This window comes from Haematobia irritans, chromosome 5, assembly GCF_050003625.1.
Source record: "Haematobia irritans isolate KBUSLIRL chromosome 5, ASM5000362v1, whole genome shotgun sequence".
Taxonomy (NCBI): Eukaryota; Metazoa; Arthropoda; class Insecta; order Diptera; family Muscidae; genus Haematobia; species Haematobia irritans.
Genome location: NC_134401.1, coordinates 36,209,529 through 36,230,952, shown reverse-complemented (window position 1 = coordinate 36,230,952; position 21,424 = coordinate 36,209,529). Strand labels below are relative to the sequence as shown.

Genomic DNA, 21,424 nt, shown 5'->3' with positions numbered 1-21,424 from the left:
AACTCTCCATCATGGATTGCGTAGAAACTTCTACTGAAGACTGTCATCCACAATCGAATTACTTGGGTTGCGGTAACACTTGCCGATGGCAAGGTATCTTAAAACTTCCTAACACCGTAATATATAACACATAGTCCATACGTGGTATATATTAAACTAAAAAGGCCGATTAAATACGTATATAAGTAAGTTTAAAATTTCTATAGAAATAAAATTTTGACAAAATAAAATTTTGACAAAATAAAATTTTGGCAACATTTTCTATAGAAGTAAAATTTGGAAAAAATTTTCTATAGAAATAAAATATTGACAAAATTTTCTATAGAAATAAAATTTTGACAAAATGTTCTATAGAAATAAAATTTTGACAAAATTTTCTATAGAAATAAAATTTTGACAAAATGTTTTATAGAAATAAAATCTTGACAAAATTTTCTATAGAAATAACATTTTGACAATGTTTTCTATAAAAATAAAATTTTGGTAGATTTTTGGCTAGAGTGGCAACCATGATTATGAACCGATATGGACCAATTTTTGTGTGATTGGGGATCGGCTATATATAACTATAGACCGATACGGACCAATTTTGGCATTGTTATTAGCGGCCTTATACTATCGCCACGTTGCAAATTTCAACCGGATCGGATGAATTTTGCTCCTCCAAGAGGCTCCGGAGATCAAATCTGGGGAACGGTTTATATGGGGGCTATATATAATTATGGACCGATATGGACCAATCCTTGCGTGTTTCTTAGAGACCACATTATAACACGATGTTCCAAATTTCAACCGGATCGGATGAATTTTGCTCCTCCAAGAGGCTCCGGAGATCAAATCTGGGGAACGGTTTATATGGGGGCTATATATAATTATGGACCGATATGGACCAATTCTTGCGTGTTTCTTAGAGACCACATTCTAACACCATTTTCCAAATTTCAACCAGATCGGATGAATTTTGCTCCTCCAAGAGGCTCCGAAGGACAAATCTGGGGATCGGCTTATATGGGGGCTATATATAATTATGGACCGATATGGACCAATTTTGGCATAGTTGTTAGAGACAATATACTAACACCACGTACCAAATTTCAATCGGATCGGATGACTTTTGCTCCTCTAAGAAGCTCCGGGGGTCAAATCTGGGGATCGGTTTATATGGGGGCTATATATAATTATGGGCCTATGTGGACCAATTTTTGCATGGTCATTAGAGTACATATACCAACACCATATACCAAATTTCAGCCGGATCGGATGAAAATTGCTTCTCTTAGAGCCTCCGCAAGCCAAATCGGGGGATCGGTTTATATGGGGGCTATATGTAATTATGGACCGATATGGAGCAATTTCAGCATGGTTGTTAGAGACCATATACTAACACCATGTACCAAATTTCAGCCGGATCGGATGAAATTTGCTTCTCTTAGAGCAATCGCAAGCCAAATTTGGGGGTCCTTTTATCTGGGGGCTATACGTAAAAGTGGACCAATATGGCCCAATCGCAATACCATCCGACCTACATCAATAACAACTACTTGTGCCAAGTTTCAAGTCGATAGCTTGTTTCATTCGGAAGTTAGTTGATTTCAACAGACGGACGGACATGCTCAGATCGACTCAGAATTTCACCACGACCCAGAATATATATACTTTATGGCCTTAGAGTAATATTTCGGTGTGTTACAAACGGAATGACAAAGTTAATATACCCCCATCCTATGGTGGAGGGTATAAAAATTGAGCATAAAAAAAAATATTTTATTAAAAAATTCATTGATTTGATTTGAAAATTTCAATTTTTTTTTAATGATTCAATTAAAAATTTAATTAATGTTGTTTGCAAAACTCAATTAATTTCTTGAATTAAAAACGTGACTATTTTCAATTACTTTCTTATCTGACTTTATTTTTAGTTTGATTAAAAAAATTGATTGTTTGAAATAATTTTTTATTTAAAAATTTAAAAAAAAAATCCATCACTTTTTATGTGACTTATGATGCTATGGTCACACTGGGCAAATGCTTGAAAGAAATCAAACAAGAATCGGTCACACAGACAAACTAGCAATCATTTTTAACTTATATTGGATATATAACATCACGGGAGGATTATTTTCCAAAAATCGTATCCAGATATTTGGAAATTGGTTCTGGAAAAATGTTTGACGCTCATTTCGATCAAATATCAAATATTTGCCAAGTGTGACCATAGCCTTAGTCTTCCAAGTTTGATTAAATAGTTTTCTAATTAAAAATTTAAACATTTTCAATCATTGACTTGATTAATTTAATGCTTCTATCTTGATTAAAAAGTTAATTGTATAAATTAATTTAATAATTGAACATTTTTTCAACTTCAATCAACTTTTTAATTGTAAAAATTTTCGTAATATTTTTTTGCAGTTATAAAGAACTCCCAAAGACCGTTATTAATGTGTTCGACTTTATTACTACTTACTTTTTTTCATTGAATGTGCCAGATGCACTTTTTCTCCGGATGTTGAGTGTTTATTTTTAATTTCAACACCTTCACCATCTTCTAAATCTTTACACTCTTTATGGGGTTTCTCGACTTGCGAACCCCTTGCTAACTTCGATGACTTTTTATTTTTATTTCCATCTCTATTTTTTTTAGTTTCTGCATTGTTTGGCATTGCAGCCTTCTGTTTCTGTTGCGAGGACGCTGAGTTTTGTTGCTGTGCATGTTGATTTTGCCAATGTATTTGCTCAAAATGTTGCTGCATGTTAGGTCGAATATGGGGATTGTTGGGGGGACCTACCAAATTGGGTCTAAAATGTTGATGATGATTAAATTGTTGTTGAAAACCATTATTATTAAATTGTTGATAATTATTCGGTTGGTTATAGGGCATATTATTGTATCCATTATTGGGTGGTGCAAATCTACTTGCGTTAGGCGGCATAAAACTTTGTGGATTTTGCATTGGTAATGACATTAGGGGTATGGGTGCATTATTATTGTACGATGGTGGCGGTCTCATTTGTGGCTGTCCATTATGGGGTATGGGTGCATTATTATTGTACGATGGTGGCGGTCTCATTTGTGGCAGTCCATTATTCTGTGGAAATCCACTAGGAGGTGGCATATAAAATTGTGGATTTGGCATTGGTAAGGGCATTCGAGGGATAGACGCATTATTATGATTTGACATCGTATTTATTTGTGGATTTTCCTTATCTTTAGATGTATCCGACTTTTTAGGGTTTGGTACACTAGGCAATTCATTAAAGAAATCATCCAAATTTCTTTCCTTTACGGCAGATTTCTTTGATATACCTTTTAATTGGTTTTCTAAATGAAATAATAAAAAAATAATAATTAATTATTGGGACCGATTAATGAGGAATGTAATGAACACAGGATAGTACATACGATTGCCACTCGTGCCAAAAATAATCTACCAAAATTTGAAGAACAATTTACCAATCTATCAAATTAAAAAAATCTTATTTTCTATAGAAAATTTTTTCAAAATTTTATTTCTATAGAAAATTTTCTTAAAATTTTATATCTATAGACTATTTTGTAACAATTTTAATTCTGTCGAAAAATTTTCCAACATTTTATTTATTATTTTGTCAAATTTTTATTTCTATAGAAAATTTTGTCAAAATTTTATTTCTACAGAAAATTTTGTCAAAATTTTATTTCGTTTTGTTTTGTTATTGTTGGTTTTTTTTTCTTTAATTATTGTTGTTTTCTGATTTCAGCTTAAACCCATGCATTGACTAAACTACAAGTGTAGCTTAACCAACAGAGGAAAAGAATGTGCAACTCCCTATAGACTGCAAGATGGTTGGATGGACGCACGTTTCGGAATTACCACATTCCTCATCAGCATCCTCTACTTGCAGCAAAACTATCAGAATAAATTCAGGCAGTTAACTAAATCCAAAAGTGGTCCATACTTAAACCTTCCAAAAAAAGGTTTCCACGATAGCCGGCTTATGCCGAAATAAATTCGTACAAACATATCTCTAAAAATTATTGTCAAAATTTTATTTCTATAGAAAATTTTGTCAAAATTTTATTTCTATAGAAAATTTTGTCAAAATTTTATTTCTATAGAAAATGTTGTCAAAATTTTATTTCTATAGAACATTTTGTCAAAATTTTATTTCTATAGAAAATTTTGTCAAAATTTTATTTTTATAGAAAATTTTGTCAAAATTTTATTTCTATAGAAAATTTTGTCAAAATTTTATTTCTATAGAAAATTTTGTCAAAATTTTATTTCTGTAGAAATTTTTGTCAAAATTTTATTTCTATAGAAAATTTGGTCAAAATTTTATTTCTATAGAAAAATTTATCACAATTTTAATTCTGTCGAAAATTCGTTCAAAATTTTATTTCTATAGAAAATTTTTTCAAAATTTTATTTCTATAGAAAATTTTGTCAAAATTTAATTTCTATAGAAAATTTTGTCAAAATTTTATTTCTATAGAAAATTTTGTCAACATTTTATTTCTATAGAAAATTTTGTCAACATTTTATTTCTATAGAAAATTTTGTCAAAATTTTATTTCTATAGAAAATTTTGTCAACATTTTATTTCTATAGAAAATTTTATTTCTATAGAAAATTTTGTTAAAAATTTATTTCTATAGAAAATTTTGTCAAAATTTTATTTCTATAGAAAATTTTGTCAAAATTTTATTTCTATAGAAAATTTTGTCAAAATTTTAATCCTATAGAAAATTTTGTCAAAATTTTATTTCTATGGAAAATTTGGTTAAAATTTTATTTCTATAGAAAATTTTATCACAATTTTAATTCTGTCGAAAATTCTTTCAAAATTATATTTCTATAGAAAATTTTGTCAAAATTTTATTTCAATAGAAAATTTTGTCAAAATTTTATTTCTATAGAAAATTTTGTCAAAATTTTATTTCTATAGAAAATTTTGTCAACATTTTATTTCTATAGAAAATTTTGTCAAAATTTTATTTCTATAGAAAATTTTGTCAACATTTTATTTCTATAGAAAATTTTGTCAAAATTTTATTTCTATAGAAAATTTTGTCAAAATTTTATTTCTATAGAATATTTTGTCAAAATTTTATTTCTATAGACATTTTTGTTAAAATTTTATTTCTATAGAAAATTTTGTCAAAATGTTATTTCTATAGAAAATTTTATTTCTATAGAAAATTTTGTCAAAATTTTATTTTTATAGAAAATTTTGTCAAAATTTTATTTCTGGTCAAACTATTATTTCTATAGAAAAAATAGGAAACTTTGTCAATTTTTTTTTATTATTTTATTTTGAATCTACCAAATCGTCAAGAATTCTACCAATCTACCAAACATTAAAAAAATCTGCAATTTTTGGTAGAATTCTACCAACTGTGGTAACCCTTATGTACATCGTCCAGATTAAAAAAATGTTTTGTGGGCCTTTTTGAATTTCTTAAACGTTCCCAATTAAAATTTTATGAATTAGTGAATGAAGCTAAGCTTCTGATTAAATTTTACAAGTTGTCCATTCATCAGTTTGTTTATTAGAATCACGCTAGCTTTCAAATGTGTAGAAATTACGAAGTGAAATTTTTGAAGAAATATACTTTATTGCATGCATAACATTTTCAAATATAAGAAAATATCCGACCATATGTGGCCTTTTAACTTATCGCCAAATTTCTCTAGGTTTCACTTTTCATTTGTAAAAGTAAACAGTCCTATGCGATTTTATATATAAGTGACATGTTAATGGGCATGTCCCAATTTTTATGCCTCCCCTTATACTAATACATATATATTTAGTTAAACTTAACTTACTTTTTTTCATTGGCTGCGATCTATTTGATTTATGAGAAGATTTTGATATAGACTTGTCATCTCTATTCTTCTCTTCAGAATCTTCACTATCATCGCTATCATCTTCATCAGAATCATCACTATCACTGCTGTCTTCTTCCTCAGAATCATCATTATCACTGGAGTTATCCTCTTCCGATTTATCATCTTCATCCGATGTTAATTCGTTTTTGTGACCTTTCTGTTTATTGATGTTGTTGTTATATGAAGAACTCGTATCTATATATAAATATAAATTAATATAAAATATAATATAAATATATATAAAAAATAAAAGTTTAAAAAATCAGTTTTTTGCCTACGAAGGGAATCATATTCACACCTTGGACTAAAGAAGTAAACGAGGCGTGTCATATCCACAAACACATACCCACCTCGCACAGTTTTTAGATATATGGGTAGAGAGAAGAGTAAAACGATTCTAGATATCAATATAAGCTGTTGTTAACTGTCCGAAAGCTGTTAAAAGAACAACAATGGTCTAGGTGTACTGTTTGCCAGCCAGCATGTCCCCCTAAGGGATAACATTTATCAAGCATGTGACGACCATAAAAACAAGACATTCACTGTGCAAATATAAGGAAACGAGACCCAAAACATCATTGACTGATACTACGTCGGCCAAATATAAAGAGAAAAAGACAAATGTCTCTCCTTTTCTTGATTAGATTTGTTACAATCTGTAAAAAAAATTGGTATCCACTTGTATCAAATCGATTCATTGTAATTCCTTGATTTTTGATTTTTCCTTCATTTTCTATTTTATTCTGGCAGAATTAATCCCATCCTATTTTCGTGTCTCCAATACATATTCTAGGGCTTTCACGATTATCTGCTGAAACATTTACACTCCGCCACACTTCAATTCTATAAATAAACAAGTACGTACGGCCGTAAGTTCGGCCAGGCCGAATCTTATGTAACCTCCACCATTGATTGCGAAGAAACTTCTACTAAAGACGATCATCCACAATTAAATTACTTGGGTTGCGGCCTATGGCAAGGCATCTTAAAACTTCTTAACATCATCTTCTAAATTATAAGTTAGTCCATGCGGGATATAGAGTAGACAAAAGAAAGGTCGATTCTTGACCGGTATATATAGGGAAGAAATAATTAAGAACCGATATAAACTTTTGTGCGGTAATTATAGAGCCAGAATTGAAATATGGGTGTCGCTTTATATGGTGGCTATATACAATTATTTTTGCCCCGAGTGGCAATCGTGATTTTTCTGTGATTGGGATCGGTTTATTTGGGGGCTATATATAATTATGGACCGATGTGGACCAATTTTTGCATGGTTGTAAGATACCATATACCAACATCATGTACCAAATTTCAGCCAGATCGGATGAAATTTGCTTCACTTTGAGGCTCCGCAAGCCAAATCTTGGGATCGCCTTGCATACACAAGGTCGTGGGTTCGATTCCTGCTTCGACCGAACACCAAAAAGTTTTTCAGCGGTGGATTATCCCACCTCAGTAATGCTGGTGACATTTCTGAGGGTTTCAAAGCTTCTCTAAGTGGTTTCACTGCAATGTGGAACGCCGTTCGGACTCGGCTATAAAAAGGAGGTCCCTTGTCATTGAGCTTAACATGGAATCGGGCAGCACTCAGTGATAAGAGAGAAGTTCACCAATGTAGTATCACAATGGACTGAATAGTCTAAGTGAGCCTGATATCGGGGTGCCACCTAACCTAACCTATCCATTTTGTTCTATGCTTTGGTACGTTAACTGGTGTCCAGATCTAGGAATTCTGCGACAAGAGTGTGGTGCGTCCAGAGTGATCTGGTGGTGAGTAGGGTAGGTTTAGCTGGGCAAGCGTAAAGGTGACGTATGTCATGTGGCCCTCGGTTACAGATGAGACACACGTCAGAGACACACATAGGAGTTGAGGCGGCTGCACTTGCCTGATGTTAATTGGACTAAAACCACCCTAATCTACCGTGGGAGGTCTCTTTCCTCCGGTGCTATGGGCGGTGGTCGGGCTCCGAGAACAGAATTAGCCTTGGAACTTCTCACCGCTTCAGCTCAGTATCCTTTTTAGACCTGTCTGATATGCTGCATGATCTAGAGGCTCACTTTTGTAACGCTGGATCTCGCGCTCTAGAAAGTGATCAACCCTTACATTGCTGTAATTGTGTAAGGGTTGATCTTCGACGCACCGGGATGATCTTGGTCTCCGCATAAAGGCGATCCAGGGGTGTACTGCGGAGACATCCTGTTGCAGTTCTAAGGGCAGCGTTCTGACAGGTCTGGATGTTATTCCATTGCGTGTCGCTTGTTTGAGGTGTCCACTCTGGCGCTGCATAGTTTACCACTGACCGGCCAATTTCCTTATAAGTAGTCAGCAAGGTTTCTTTATCCGCACCCCAAGTGCTGCCGGCAAGTGACTTGAGGACCTTGTTTCTACCGCGGACCTTGTTACAAATTGCATTGGCATGGGCAGACGACTTAAACAGGCTGTCGAATGTGACCCCGAGTATCTTGGGGTACTTTACTTTCGGAATTATTTCGCCATTGACTCTGACATTCAACTGCCTACGTGCTTCCGCCGTCCATGTAGTTAACAGTGTGGCCGAGGATTTGGTGGCAGATATCCTCAAATTTCTAGCAGTGAAATAGCTGGTAAGGTGTTGTTTTGAAGGATCTGTATAATTCGTTGGCGGCTCAGAGTCTCCTATTATGTCTTCCATGAGGAATACACCCAAACTTGACTTTAGTAATAACAGTAAATATTTAGTTGTTTCAGAAGTTTTTTTCTGCGATGTCTTCATAAAAAAAAATGTCGCGAACATTTTTCCAATTAAAGTCTTGAGTTTTAAAACATATTCAATTAAAAATTTAATTGATTCAACAGTTTTAATTAATTTTTAAATTGGATCAATTAATTTTTTAATTGGTACTATCATTCCTGTGATTGCAGACATTTCGATTAAAAAATTAATTGGATCAATTAATTTCGTGATTAAATCGGAAATTTTTTTGTGTGTTTTTCTCATTTCAATTTTCTCTAAAAGTCTTTCTACCTTATACTCCTAAGTATTTAATAGTTTCTTACTCTTTTTCATTGGTTTTGATATATCTGGCTCGGCTGAAGCAACCTTTTTGGTATCTCCGTCATCTTTGTTCTCTATATTGTTGACACGACGAATATCTTTTTTATAACGCCCATAGCGTCTAGACCTCACTTTCTCTTTCTTCACATTCGTATTTGATTCCTTAGTTCGCAGTTTGAGATCCTTGAGTGAGTTGTTAACCATTTCTAGGGTATCCACATCGCCATCCTTATTCATTTGTTTATTTCCCATAGGTTTTTCGGAAATTTGTTCGCTGTTGGTGTTGTTGTTGATTTTAGACCAATATAATGCACGAGGATCAGGTCTACTAATAAATGTTTTTCGGCGTTGGCACTCTTTAATAATATACTCGTATTCGGGGTTCATTGATAGAGTTTTGGCATTTCCAATCAATATAAGAAGAGATTTAGCACGGGATAGTGTAACATTCAAACGCTATCAAAGAGAAACAAAAATCAAAAATATGTAAATGGGTGCAATAGTGTTGATAGGTATCTAAATTTTTCTACATACCCTAGGATTTTCCAAGAAACCCAGTGTTTCCGTTTTCGAGCGCACAAAGGATACAATAATTATATTTTTCTCTTTGCCTTGGAAATTTTCCACCGAACCTGTCTCAATTCCATAAAACTTACGCAAATTCAATTCCTCACGAATTCGCATATATTGTTTCTTATATGGTGATATAATACCAATATCGCTTTCGTTTATCTTCTTTCCATTTATCCCGAAATACATTAAATCTTTTACGTACTCCATTACAATGTCGATTTCATCAAAATTATATGAACTAAAAGTTGAATTATATGAATATAATCCGTCCTTCCTAAAAATCCTTAACAAACAAACTCACCTATAGGAATTGCTATCCGTATATGTTTTGCCATTAATTGATTCGAAAATGATGGGGAAATCCTTATTGGGGGCCATATGCCAATAGTTGACCAATGAAACATCATCTATAGTGAGAGATTTATTATAGACCATCTATGATAGATTATGAAAATTTACAACTCACCAAATTTTGCTGCTGCCTCCAGGGAATGATTGTAATACAAACCACTATATAAATTAACAATTTCCGGATGTGAACGGAAGTTCAGACGTAAACGTGTTTGTATGGTTCTATCGTAATTTCCCGTGTCTGTATTAACATGATAACATTCACGCTCTAAAAGTCTCTCCATTAGAGAATGTCCCAGTTTAAATTCTTCGGCACGTTTCGATTTTACAATGGCACCCAACTGCTTATGATCACCAGAAATAATTAAGGACGATTTTGGTGTTAAAATTGCTGTAATGGGTATTAGTGTCTCAACTTCCGATGAAGCAGCAACTTCATCAATAAATAAATGTGTATATTTGATTCCTCCATTTTCGGCTCGACCAAATTTTCCCAATGCCAATTTCCCCACTACGGACATTGTACAAACCACTATGCGATACTCGTGCAATATCTCCACGTCCGGATAAAAATGAACACTATACATATTAGAATGTTCCAAGAGTAAGTCATCAATTGTTTCCATTCTAGCTTCATTGGATTGGGCATATATGCGAACAATGCTACGTGCCATATCGATTTTCGATAAAATTTTGCACAAACGTAAAGCGATTTCATCACAAGCACTATTCGAGCTAGCCGTAACTAGAATTTTTGTTTCTGTACTTCGTTTCAATACTTGCAAAATAGCTTCGACCAACGTTGAAGTCTTTCCGGTACCTGTGTACAAAAAGAAAAATATGTGAGAAATAAGACATTAGTTTCGTTATTTTTTAGAAGTTTATATCAGTATTTGCAATATTACATATTGTGATATCTTAATTTTCTCAATTATGATCGCGACAATTTTTTTGAGTGCATAAATATCTCTTCAATGTGTAATTGAATTTGAAATGTTTTAACGACAAAGCTTGTACCAATCACAGAACGTTACTACTCATTTAAAAAGGGATAACTTACAATGGACTTTTAGGGTTTGACCCAACACAAAAATTAAAATTCTTAAAATTTTGTTAAACTATTATTTCTATAGAAAATTTTATCAAAATTTTTTATCTATAGAAAATTTTATCAAAATTTTATTTCTAGAGAAAGTTTTTGACAAAATTTTAATTCTATAGAAAGTTTTTGTCAAAATTTGAATTCTATAGAAAATTTTGTCAACATTTTATTTCTATAGAAATTGTTATTCTTATAATTTTGTCAAAATTTCATTTCTATAGAAAATCTTGTCCAAATTTTATTTTTATTGCAAATTTTATCAAAATTTTATTTTTATTGAAAATAATGTCAATTTTTTTAAGAACATTTTTTTAAAGTCTTATTTCTATTGAAAATTTTCTCAAAATTTTATTTCTATAGACAATTTTGTCAAAATTTTATTTCTACAAAAAATCTTGTCTAAACTTTATTTCTATAGAAAATTTTGTCAAAATTTTATTTCTATAGAAAATTTTTGTCAAAATTTCATTTCTATAGAAAATTTTGTAACAATTTTATTTCTATAGAAATTTTTGTCAATTTTTTTTTTCTATAGAAAGTTTTTGTCAAAATTGTATTTCTATAGACAATTTTGTCAAAATTTTATCTCTATAGAAAAATTTTTCAAAATTTTAATTCTATAGAAATTTTTCAAAATTTTATTTCTATAGGAATTTTTGTCAAAATTTTATTTCTATAGACATTTTTGTCAACATTTGATATCTATAGAAAATTTATTCAACATTTTATTTCTATTTAAAATTTTGTCAACATTTTATTTCTATTTAAAATTTTGTCAACATTTTATTTCTATTAAAAATTTTGTCAAATTTTTTCCTTTATAGAAAATTTTGTCAAAATGTTATTTCTATAGAAATTTTTGTCAAAATTTAATTTCTATAGAAATGTTGGTCAACATTTTATATCTTTAGAAAATTTTGTCAACATTTTATTTCTATTTAAAATTTAATCAACATTTTATTTCTATTAAAAATTTTGTTAATTTTTTTTCCTTTATAGAAAATTTTGTCAAAATTTTATTTCTATACATAATTTAATCAAAATTTTATTTCTATAGAAATTTTTGTTAAAATTTTATTTCTATAGAAAATTTTGTCAAAATTGTATTTCTATAGAAAATTTTGTCAAAATTTTATGTCTATAGAAAATTTTGTCAAAATTTTATTTCTATAGAAAATTTGGTTAAAATTTTATTTCTACAGAAAATTTTTTCAAAATTTTATTTCTATAGAAAATTTTGTCAAAATTTTATTTCTATTTAAAATTTGGTCAACATTTTATTTCTATTAAAAATTTTGTCAAATTTTTTCCTTTATAGAAAATTTTGTCAAAATTTTATTTCTATAGACAATTTTGTCAAAATTTTATCTCTATAGAAAAATTTTTCAAAATTTTAATTCTATTTAAAATTTGGTCAACATTTTATTTCTATTAAAAATTTTGTCAAATTTTTTCCTTTATAGAAAATTTTGTCAAAATTTTATTTCTATAGAAAATTTTGTCAAAATTTTATTTCTATAGAAAATTTTGTCAAAATTTCATTTCTATAGAAAATTTTGTCAAGATTTTATTTTTGCAGAAAATTCTTTCAAAATTTTATTTCTGAAGAAAATTCTGTCAAAATTTTATTTCCATTGAAAATTTTGTCAAAATTATTAAAAATTTTGTAAATTTTTTTTCTTTTATAGAATTTTGTCAAAATTTTATTCCTATAGAAAATTTTGCCAACAATTTATTTCTATAGAAAATTTTGTCAAAATTATATTTCTATAGAAAATTTTGTCAAAATTGTATTTCTATAGAAAGTTTGCCAACAAATTCTACCAACTTTGGCAACTGCGGTTGAAACACTCAGAAAAGAAATGTCTCTAGCGTTACTGAGAAGCAATAATAAAAATTGTGATTGGAAAATTTGTATACAAGACGGACAATCTAACCATTGCCCTAGATTGGCACCCAACTATAAAAAGTTGATGAAAAACTTCGAAGACCAGTATTAGAAATGGAACAGACGACTTCATCTTTTCAGTATAAAAATGAAGTTTCGGCTTTTTAATTTCTTGTTTACTGTTATGGATTTTTTTGTTTTGCTAACAAATTTCGCCTTTTATAGACATACCTGGTGGTCCAAAAATAATATATGTAGCATCATTTCGTGGACCCATAGCAATATTTTGTACAGCTTGAAGTTGTTCAGGATTATTGGCAATTGATTTGTTATAAAGTTCCAGGCTAAAATGAGATAAAATATTTTCGAAATTAAAATAATAGGAATAAAATCAGAAATCTTAAAATTCCAAATGAAAATATATTTGTTACCTGTAATTTAATAATATAATAAAAAATTAATCAAATTTGGTTACAAATATAGCTATCTATCTATTCAACTCTATATATGTGTGTGTGCATACATACCTCACCGTAGGAAGCTCTTTGGGAAGCAATCGGCTTGGAAATAGAAATTTCTCCAGGTATGGCATTACCGTAGGTAATATTTCCATAGCCCGATACTGTAAACGTAACTGCGATCGTGACGGTCTAAATACTGCCGTATATGTTCTTTTCAAATCCAGTTTTCGATAACATTTAAAACTTACACGTCCCGAATTGACATCCTCAATCAAACCCAAATATGTATTAGATCCATCCATATCATCTTTATGTTGCAATAACAATTTCATCAGATTTTCCGAATGGGGTTTTATATCTTTGCGAGTGGTGAGAATAATTTCGTCAAATGTTGTTAAGATATTTTCAATGTATCTGCGTTCTTTTGTACGTAACTAAAAAAGAAACAAAAAAATATAAAAATCCTTAAATATGGTTAAATGCAAGATTGTGTTGCTGTCATAGAAAATGAAAATTAATTTGGATATATTCTTTTTCATACATGAAGCATTATATAAAGGGTGATTTGTTAAGAGCTTGATAACTTTTTTTTTTTTTTAAACGCATAAAATTTGCAAAATCTCATCGGTTCTTTATTTGAAACGTTAGATTGGTCCATGACATTTACTTTTTGAAGATAATTTCATTTAAATGTTGACCGCGGCTGCGTCTTAGGTGGTCCATTCGGAAAGTCCAATTTTGGGCAACTTTTTCGAGCATTTCGGCCGGAATAGCCCGAATTTCTTCGGAAATGTTGTCTTCCAAAGCTGGAATAGTTGCTGGCTTATTTCTGTAGACTTTAGACTTGACGTAGCCCCACAAAAAATAGTCTAAAGGCGTCAAATCGCATGATCTTGGTGGCCAACTTACCGGTCCATTTCTTGAGATGAATTGTTCTCCGAAGTTTTCCCTCAAAATGGCCATAGAATCGCGAGCTGTGTGGCATGTAGCGCCATCTTGTTGAAACCACATGTCAACCAAGTTCAGTTCTTCCATTTTTGGCAACAAAAAGTTTGTTAGCATCGAACGATAGCGATCGCCATTCACCGTAACGTTGCGTCCAACAGCATCTTTGAAAAAATACGGTCCAATGATTCCACCAGCGTACAAACCACACCAAACAGTGCATTTTTTCGGGATGCATGGGCAGTTCTTGAACGGCTTCTGGTTGCTCTTCACTCCAAATGCGGCAATTTTGCTTATTTACGTAGCCATTCAACCAGAAATGAGCCTCATCGCTGAACAAAATTTGTCGATAAAAAAGCGGATTTTCTGCCACTGATTTTGGTAATAAAATTCAATGATTTGCAAGCGTTGCTCGTTAGTAAGTCTATTCATGATGAAATGTCAAAGCATACTGAGCATCTTTCTCTTTGACACCATGTCTGAAATCCCACGTGATCTGTCAAATACTAATGCATGAAAATCCTAACCTCAAAAGAATCACCCTTTATTTCAGTAAATAACGTTTCTATTTAAATTTGAAGAAATTTGTTAGTGAAAACAGTAGAAAAGTCTGCTAAAACAGCAAAACGTCTGCTTAAGACGTTTGCTACTTCAGCAAAATGTTTGCTGAAATAGAAAACATTGCCTGAATTTTTTTAAGCTCGATTACACTTAGTTTGGCTGAAACAAATAAAAATATAAAAATATCTCTAATGGAGCGGCTCTTGTAATTGAGCTAAATATATATATAGAATCGGTCAGCACTCATTGATAAGAAGTTCATAACTTGTGGTATCACAATTGATTGAATGTGAGCCTTAAATAACTGTGTAAAGGCTTCAACATTCCAGACCTAATAATATGGCGATTTCGATTGGGGAAAACTGTGCAACATTCTCGAAATTGATTGACAAATATGAAGAACATTGTCATAGATTTTGGATCCTGTATTCCTCACAACATTATGTATTAACAATAACTTTGGAATGACGCTTTAATTTGAGGGAAAATACAATGAGGAAAACAGTAGTGTAACACCAGGACAACATATTTTTTGCGAAACAAAAACGCCCTTAGATAACACGTGTAGCTGAGTAACATTTTAAACCTGAGAAAATTTACGAAGACTTGCAAAAATGTATTTGTAAGCAGATAATGATTTTTTTGCAAGATTTTTTCTTTGAGTGCAATAACTTGAAAATCATTCGTGGTAATTGATAGGTTTTGAGCAGTTTTTTTAGCTGACTGTTTGACCTATATATTTAAAGGCAATATATATTATATTAAAGGCAATAAATGAACCAGTTTTGCCAAAAATAGGGGAAATTTCCGACATGTAGGTGTTTTTTTCTAATATTTAGCGTCTTATAGGGATGTAGGGTAGAGGTGAGAACATGATACGAAATTGTCGTGACTCACGCGTGAGTTATGAGTCACGCTTATGTCAACTGCGTAAGTGTGCGTGAGCGTGATTAACAAACCAAAATGTCGTGCGTGAGCGTGAGTCACGAAAGAGACACGTCTCTCAGGTAAATTACTCATAAAATTATTCGCGAGCCACGACATATTTCGTGAGTCACGATATTTTTTGTGAGTCACGGTATTTTTCGTGAGTCACGGTATTTTCCGCGAGTCTCGAAATGTTCGTGCGTGAGTACAAGTTTTCTTTTCATGAGTGTGAGTGAGACCTACCAAACAATATCGTGCATGAGTAAGATATTAGAAAATTTTGTCAAAAATTTATTGCTATAGAAAATTTTGTCAAAATTTTATTTCTATAGAAAACTTTGTCAAAATTTTATTTCTATAGAAAACTTTGTCAAAATTTTTTTCTATAGAAAATTTTGTCAAAATTTTATTTCTATAGAAAATTTTGTCAAAATTTTATTTCTCTAGAAAATTTTGTCAAAATTTTATTTCGATACAAAACTTTGTCAAAATTTTATTTCTATAGAAAACTTTGTCAAAATTTTATTTCTATAGAAAATTTTGTCAAAATTTTATTTCTATAGAAAATTTTGTCAAAATTTTATTTCTATAGAAAATTTTGTCAAAATTTTATTTCGATAGAAAATTTTGTCAAAATTTTATTTCTATAGAAAATTTTGTCAAAATTTTATTTCTATAGAAAATTTTGTCAAAATTTTATTTCTATAGAAAATTTTGTCAAAATTTTATTTCTATAGAAAATTTTGTCAAAATTTTATTTCTATAGAAAATTGTGTCAAAATTTTATTTCGATAGAAAATTTGGTCACAATTTCATTTCTATTGAAAATTTGGTCAAAATTTTGCTTCTATAGAAAATTTTGTCAAAATTTTATTTCTATAGAAAATTTTGTCAAAATTTTATTTCTATAGAAAATTTTGTCAAAATTTTATTTCTTTTTGTTTGTTATTGTTGGCTTCTCTTCAATCGTTATTGTTGTTTTTGATCTCAGCTTAAAGCCATGCATTGACTAAACTACAAGTGTAGCTTAACCAACAGAGGAAAAGTATGCTTGTCAAATTTATTTGGGCAAAGCCCTATATACTGCAAGATGGTTGGATGGTACAGCTGTTTCGGAATTACCACATTCCTCATCAGCATCCTCTACTTGCAGCAAAACTATCAACCAATTATCAGAATAAATTCGGGTAATTCACTCAACCCAAAGTGAACTACACTTGAACCTCCCGAAAAAGGGTTTGATAGTCGGCTACTGCCTAAACAAATTTGCCAGCATATCTCTTTTCCTTTGCCAAACTCAAATCATCGATTTGAATGTATTTGGCTGGGTTTGTTTTTGAGCGTGCTTCCTCTATCTTCATTCGTTTTGTTTGTTATTTTTGGCTTCTCTTCAATCGTTATTGTTGTTTTTGATCTCAGCTTAAAGCATACTTTTCCTCTGTTGGTTAAGCTACACTTGTAGTTTAGTCAATGCATGGCTTTAAGCTGAGATCAAAAACAACAATAAAAATTTTATTTCTATAGAAAATTTTGTCAAAATTTTATTTCTATAGAAAATTTTGTCAAAATTTTATTTCGATAGAAAATTTGGTCACAATTTCATTTCTATAGAAAATTTTGTCAAAATTTTGTTTCTATAGAAAATTTTGTCAACATTTTATTTCTATAGAAAATTTGGTCACAATTTTGGTAGTTCTAGAGGAGGAAATTAGAAGCCGGCAAGGCTTGATCTTTAACAATGTGTGGTAACCACGGTTACCACACGCGCCAATAATATCTATCAAAATTTGACGAAAAATCTATCAAATATTTCTATAGAAAATTTTGTCAAAATTTTATTTCTATAGAAAATTTTGTCAAAATTTTATTTCTATAGAAAATGTTGTCAAAGTTTTATTTCTATAGAAAATTATGTCAAAATTTTATTTCTATAGAAAATTTTGTCAAAATTTTATTTCTATAGAAAATTTTGTCAAAATTTTATTTCTATAGAAAATTTTGCCAAAATTTTATTTCTATAGAAAATTTTGGCAAAATTTTATTTCTATAGAAAATTTGGTCACAATTTCATTTCTATAGAAAATTTTGTCAAAATTTTGTTTCTATAGAAAATTTGGTCAAAATTTCATTTTCTATAGAAAATTTTGTCAAAATTTTATTTCTATAGAAAATTTTGTCAAAATTTTATTTCTATAGAAAATTTTGTCACAATTTCATTTTCCATAGAAAATTTTGTCAAAATTTTATTTCTATAGAAAATTTTGTCAAAATTCTATTTCTATAGGAAATTTTGTCAAAATTCTATTTCTATAGAAAATTTTGTCAAAATTTTATTTCTATAGAAGATTTTATCAAAATTTTATTTCTATAGAAAATTTTGTCAAAATTTTATTTCTATAGAAAATGTTGTCACGCGGGACTGAAGCCACGCGACTGATAAAAATTACGTATTTTTCGCTTAAAACTATCAAAAATACATATATAGTTGTAAATAAATAGCAAACCTAAATGCTGTAAGAAATACGGTAGCTTACTTAAATGTTAATAATAATTTAATTTATTCAAAAGAAAAATAACACTTTCCACGGGACTTATAACTTTACGGAACAAGCACTGACTGCGACCACTCCGACGAAAATAATTCGCAAACTAAAATAGAAGAACAGTTTCTTCGAGAACCTTCAATGAGAACAAAACTTTAGCGCGAGAGAAACACTACAAATTGCACATAACGGTGGTTACCTTTTTTAAAGCAGAAAACCACACCAGGCACGGGATTGAGAGAAATTGTTCCGGACAAAAGTCAATGATTTTTATAATTCCTTTAAATTAATTTAATTTAATCAAAAAAAGAGTATATGTGATTTGAAGTGATAGTGCATAAATTCATTTTAATGAAATTAAAGATTTTTAATATTTACATACATACTAAGCATGTTTTCTTATGCTATGTCTGCTTTGGACACACCACGGGACTGAGATTATGTGTACTGTCTTCTTTTTTTCTATATTAACAAATTAAAAATTTTAAAAACTAATACGTGGGTTATTTTGACAAATATAAGCTGCTTAGAACATATTTAGAAAAAAAAAATAGTTAATACAAAACAATTTTAAGCAGCCGGACACAGAAAGGAGTCATTTAAGATTATTCACCCATATACACTTTTTCCAAAATTTTATTTGTATAGAGAATTCTACCAATCTACCAAATAGAAAAAACTAAACTATTTTTGGTAGAATTCTACCAACTGTGGCAACAGAGGTGGTAATACAAATTTATTTTTACGTAATATACGTTGCATTTTCATATTTTTTAATATAATAAAGAACAAAGAACCATTTCTCTTCTTTAGGAGTTCCCCATTTAAAGCCCTTATCCAATGATCAATAATTAGTTAAAGCTTAGCGAAACTAGTTTTAATCCAACTTACATTTATATTGTAAATATCACCAAAACAACGAAGTTTTACATTATATTGCGTTAGTTTCATATACTCTTTCATTGCATCCATATCCTCGATGTGTAGCAATGTATTCAATGTTTGTGCAATGGTACGGGGTTGCAATATCTTCCCATTTTGTATATATTCCCGAAATTCAGTTGAAGTCTTCATTAGTTTTTCATACACAAAATCATCGTTAAGAGCATTTCGTATCTCTATTGGAGGAAAGTAGTCTAATAACTTGAAAACAGCTTTAAATGGCCTAAAAAAATGAAACATATACGCCAAAAATGTTATTGAATACTTGTTCGAAAAATGCCAACAAAAACACAAATACATACTTTTTAGAAGTTAATTGTGAGGGCTTTGTAATCATATTGACTTTTGGAAATTCTTCGGAACGCTGTAAAAAATTAAAATGAAAAATATCGCTCACATATAACTTTTTTGGTATTTTTACCATAAAATGATGCTCTTCAATAATACGGGTATCCTTATGATTTGCAAGGTGACTTATCAATATAATTGGCTGTTCCACAAATACTGTAAATAGATGTGAATCAACATAGAAATGTTCACATTTATTTTCTGGCATTGCGTATGGAACTCGCATATTATGCACATAAAACATTGAGCGAGACTGAACAATTATTATTTTTTCGATTATCAGATCATCTGTTTCAGTTTCAATGGTAAAACCAAAGTGATGTGAATCTTTGCATAGCCTATAGCTTAAGGTAAATATTGGCTTCTCGCTAAAAAAGAAAAAATATTTTATTTATGTACATTACTACAAAAGTAAAAACTGAATAATTTTGACTTCATACTTACAACGAAGATAACTGCTTGGAAAATTCAAAATCAGTTTCGTCATTATGCATTTGTATATGTTCCTCATAACTATCCATTGTGGAGAATGATGCTTGACATATGTAACAACTCATATTACTTGGTTGGAAGTTATCATTTCTCGGTTTCATGGTAGTTCCTTCATATTGCAATATATTCACGGGAGACTCTTGATCGATCTCATAGTTTGCTGAAGTTATAAATTCGAATGAATCATTAGAATTGATTTAAATGCCAAATTTAAATAACTATTTGTGTATAAGAAGATAAGCTGAGTACTATGTTCAGTTTTCCAGCTGAAAACCAGCTTGTTTTCACAGTTACTTTTTTTAATTAATTAATTTAGAAATATAAAATTATTTGCAATCAATTCCTTGGACTTTTCCCATCCATTATTTGGCAAGACTTATATCAAAATATAATCGTCTTCATAAATATATTTGTACTTTTAATTTAGTGTTTTGATAAAAAAACGAACATAGTACTCACCTTTACTCGAAAAAATAAAGCATATTTAAAATGAGAGATTGGAAAAAATATAAAAATTATGTATTATTTTATATTGTAGAACCTTTGAGTTGAACAAATGTATTTATGAATCACAATCTTTAATCTGTCTTTTTAATAGGTACCTATTACGCATTTCTTCAACCCACCATCCAAAAAATAGCTACTCATATTCATGAGTGTACTTTTCGTGATGATGAGTATTGCCGTAAGCGCGTTATTAGTACGTCAGTGTTCCCATTATCGGCTTAATAACCATAAATAGCGTCGCTTTCATGCTATATTTCCCCATACAAGTTTGAATTAATTAACTGACTGTCAATATCTTGAAAACTATAGAAGAAATTGAAAATTATCACATATTCTGAAAGAGATCATCGATGAACATAAAGCTGCATTCATAACAAAAAATCGTCAAAAATAGCGTATGGTAAAAAAATGGCATGACAGCAACCACGAATAGAAAAAAACGATTCGCTTTCAAAAAACACGACGTCAAAAACAAAAACAATCCGCTTTCAAAAAACGAATAGCTTTCCAAAAACGACTCAAATAACGATTCTCTTTCAAAACACGACTCAAAAAACGATTGGCTTTCAAGCTTTCAAAGCACGACTAAAAAAGGCGCTGTGCGTAAGTTGCTTGCTCAAGGTAGTTATTCGGATAACATTTTGCAATTTTTTGAGTAATTTACCTCAGCTACGTGTCTGAAAACATGAGCATTATTAAAATCGAGAGCGTTATTACACTCTTAACATCCCAGGTGTCACTAAAATTGTAAATGAATTTAACTCTTTAGCGTTTTATATTGGTGAGCGGGATTATTTTCGTGAGCGTAAATCTTTACTCACGGACACTCACGAAGATAATATTTTCGTGACTCACGCTCACGCACGACATTTT

General features: G+C 30.4%; 1 protein-coding gene across 1 annotated transcript in view; it reads right to left on the bottom strand.

Annotated features, from left to right (window-relative positions):
- LOC142241985 (uncharacterized) overlaps positions 1-21,424 on the bottom strand; it is a 50,202-nt gene that overhangs the window by 5,063 nt on the left and 23,715 nt on the right. Inside the window, exons 4-15 of the mRNA XM_075313893.1 lie at positions 19,997-20,204; positions 19,626-19,920; positions 19,507-19,568; positions 19,154-19,427; positions 13,353-13,720; positions 13,057-13,169; positions 9,951-10,655; positions 9,786-9,891; positions 9,446-9,722; positions 8,914-9,367; positions 5,808-6,065; positions 2,465-3,319 (exon numbers count right to left, since the gene is read on the bottom strand). Of these exons, the coding sequence (XP_075170008.1) occupies positions 2,465-3,319; positions 5,808-6,065; positions 8,914-9,367; positions 9,446-9,722; positions 9,786-9,891; positions 9,951-10,655; positions 13,057-13,169; positions 13,353-13,720; positions 19,154-19,427; positions 19,507-19,568; positions 19,626-19,920; positions 19,997-20,204 (3,975 nt within the window). The remainder of the gene's footprint in view (positions 1-2,464; positions 3,320-5,807; positions 6,066-8,913; positions 9,368-9,445; positions 9,723-9,785; positions 9,892-9,950; positions 10,656-13,056; positions 13,170-13,352; positions 13,721-19,153; positions 19,428-19,506; positions 19,569-19,625; positions 19,921-19,996; positions 20,205-21,424) is intronic.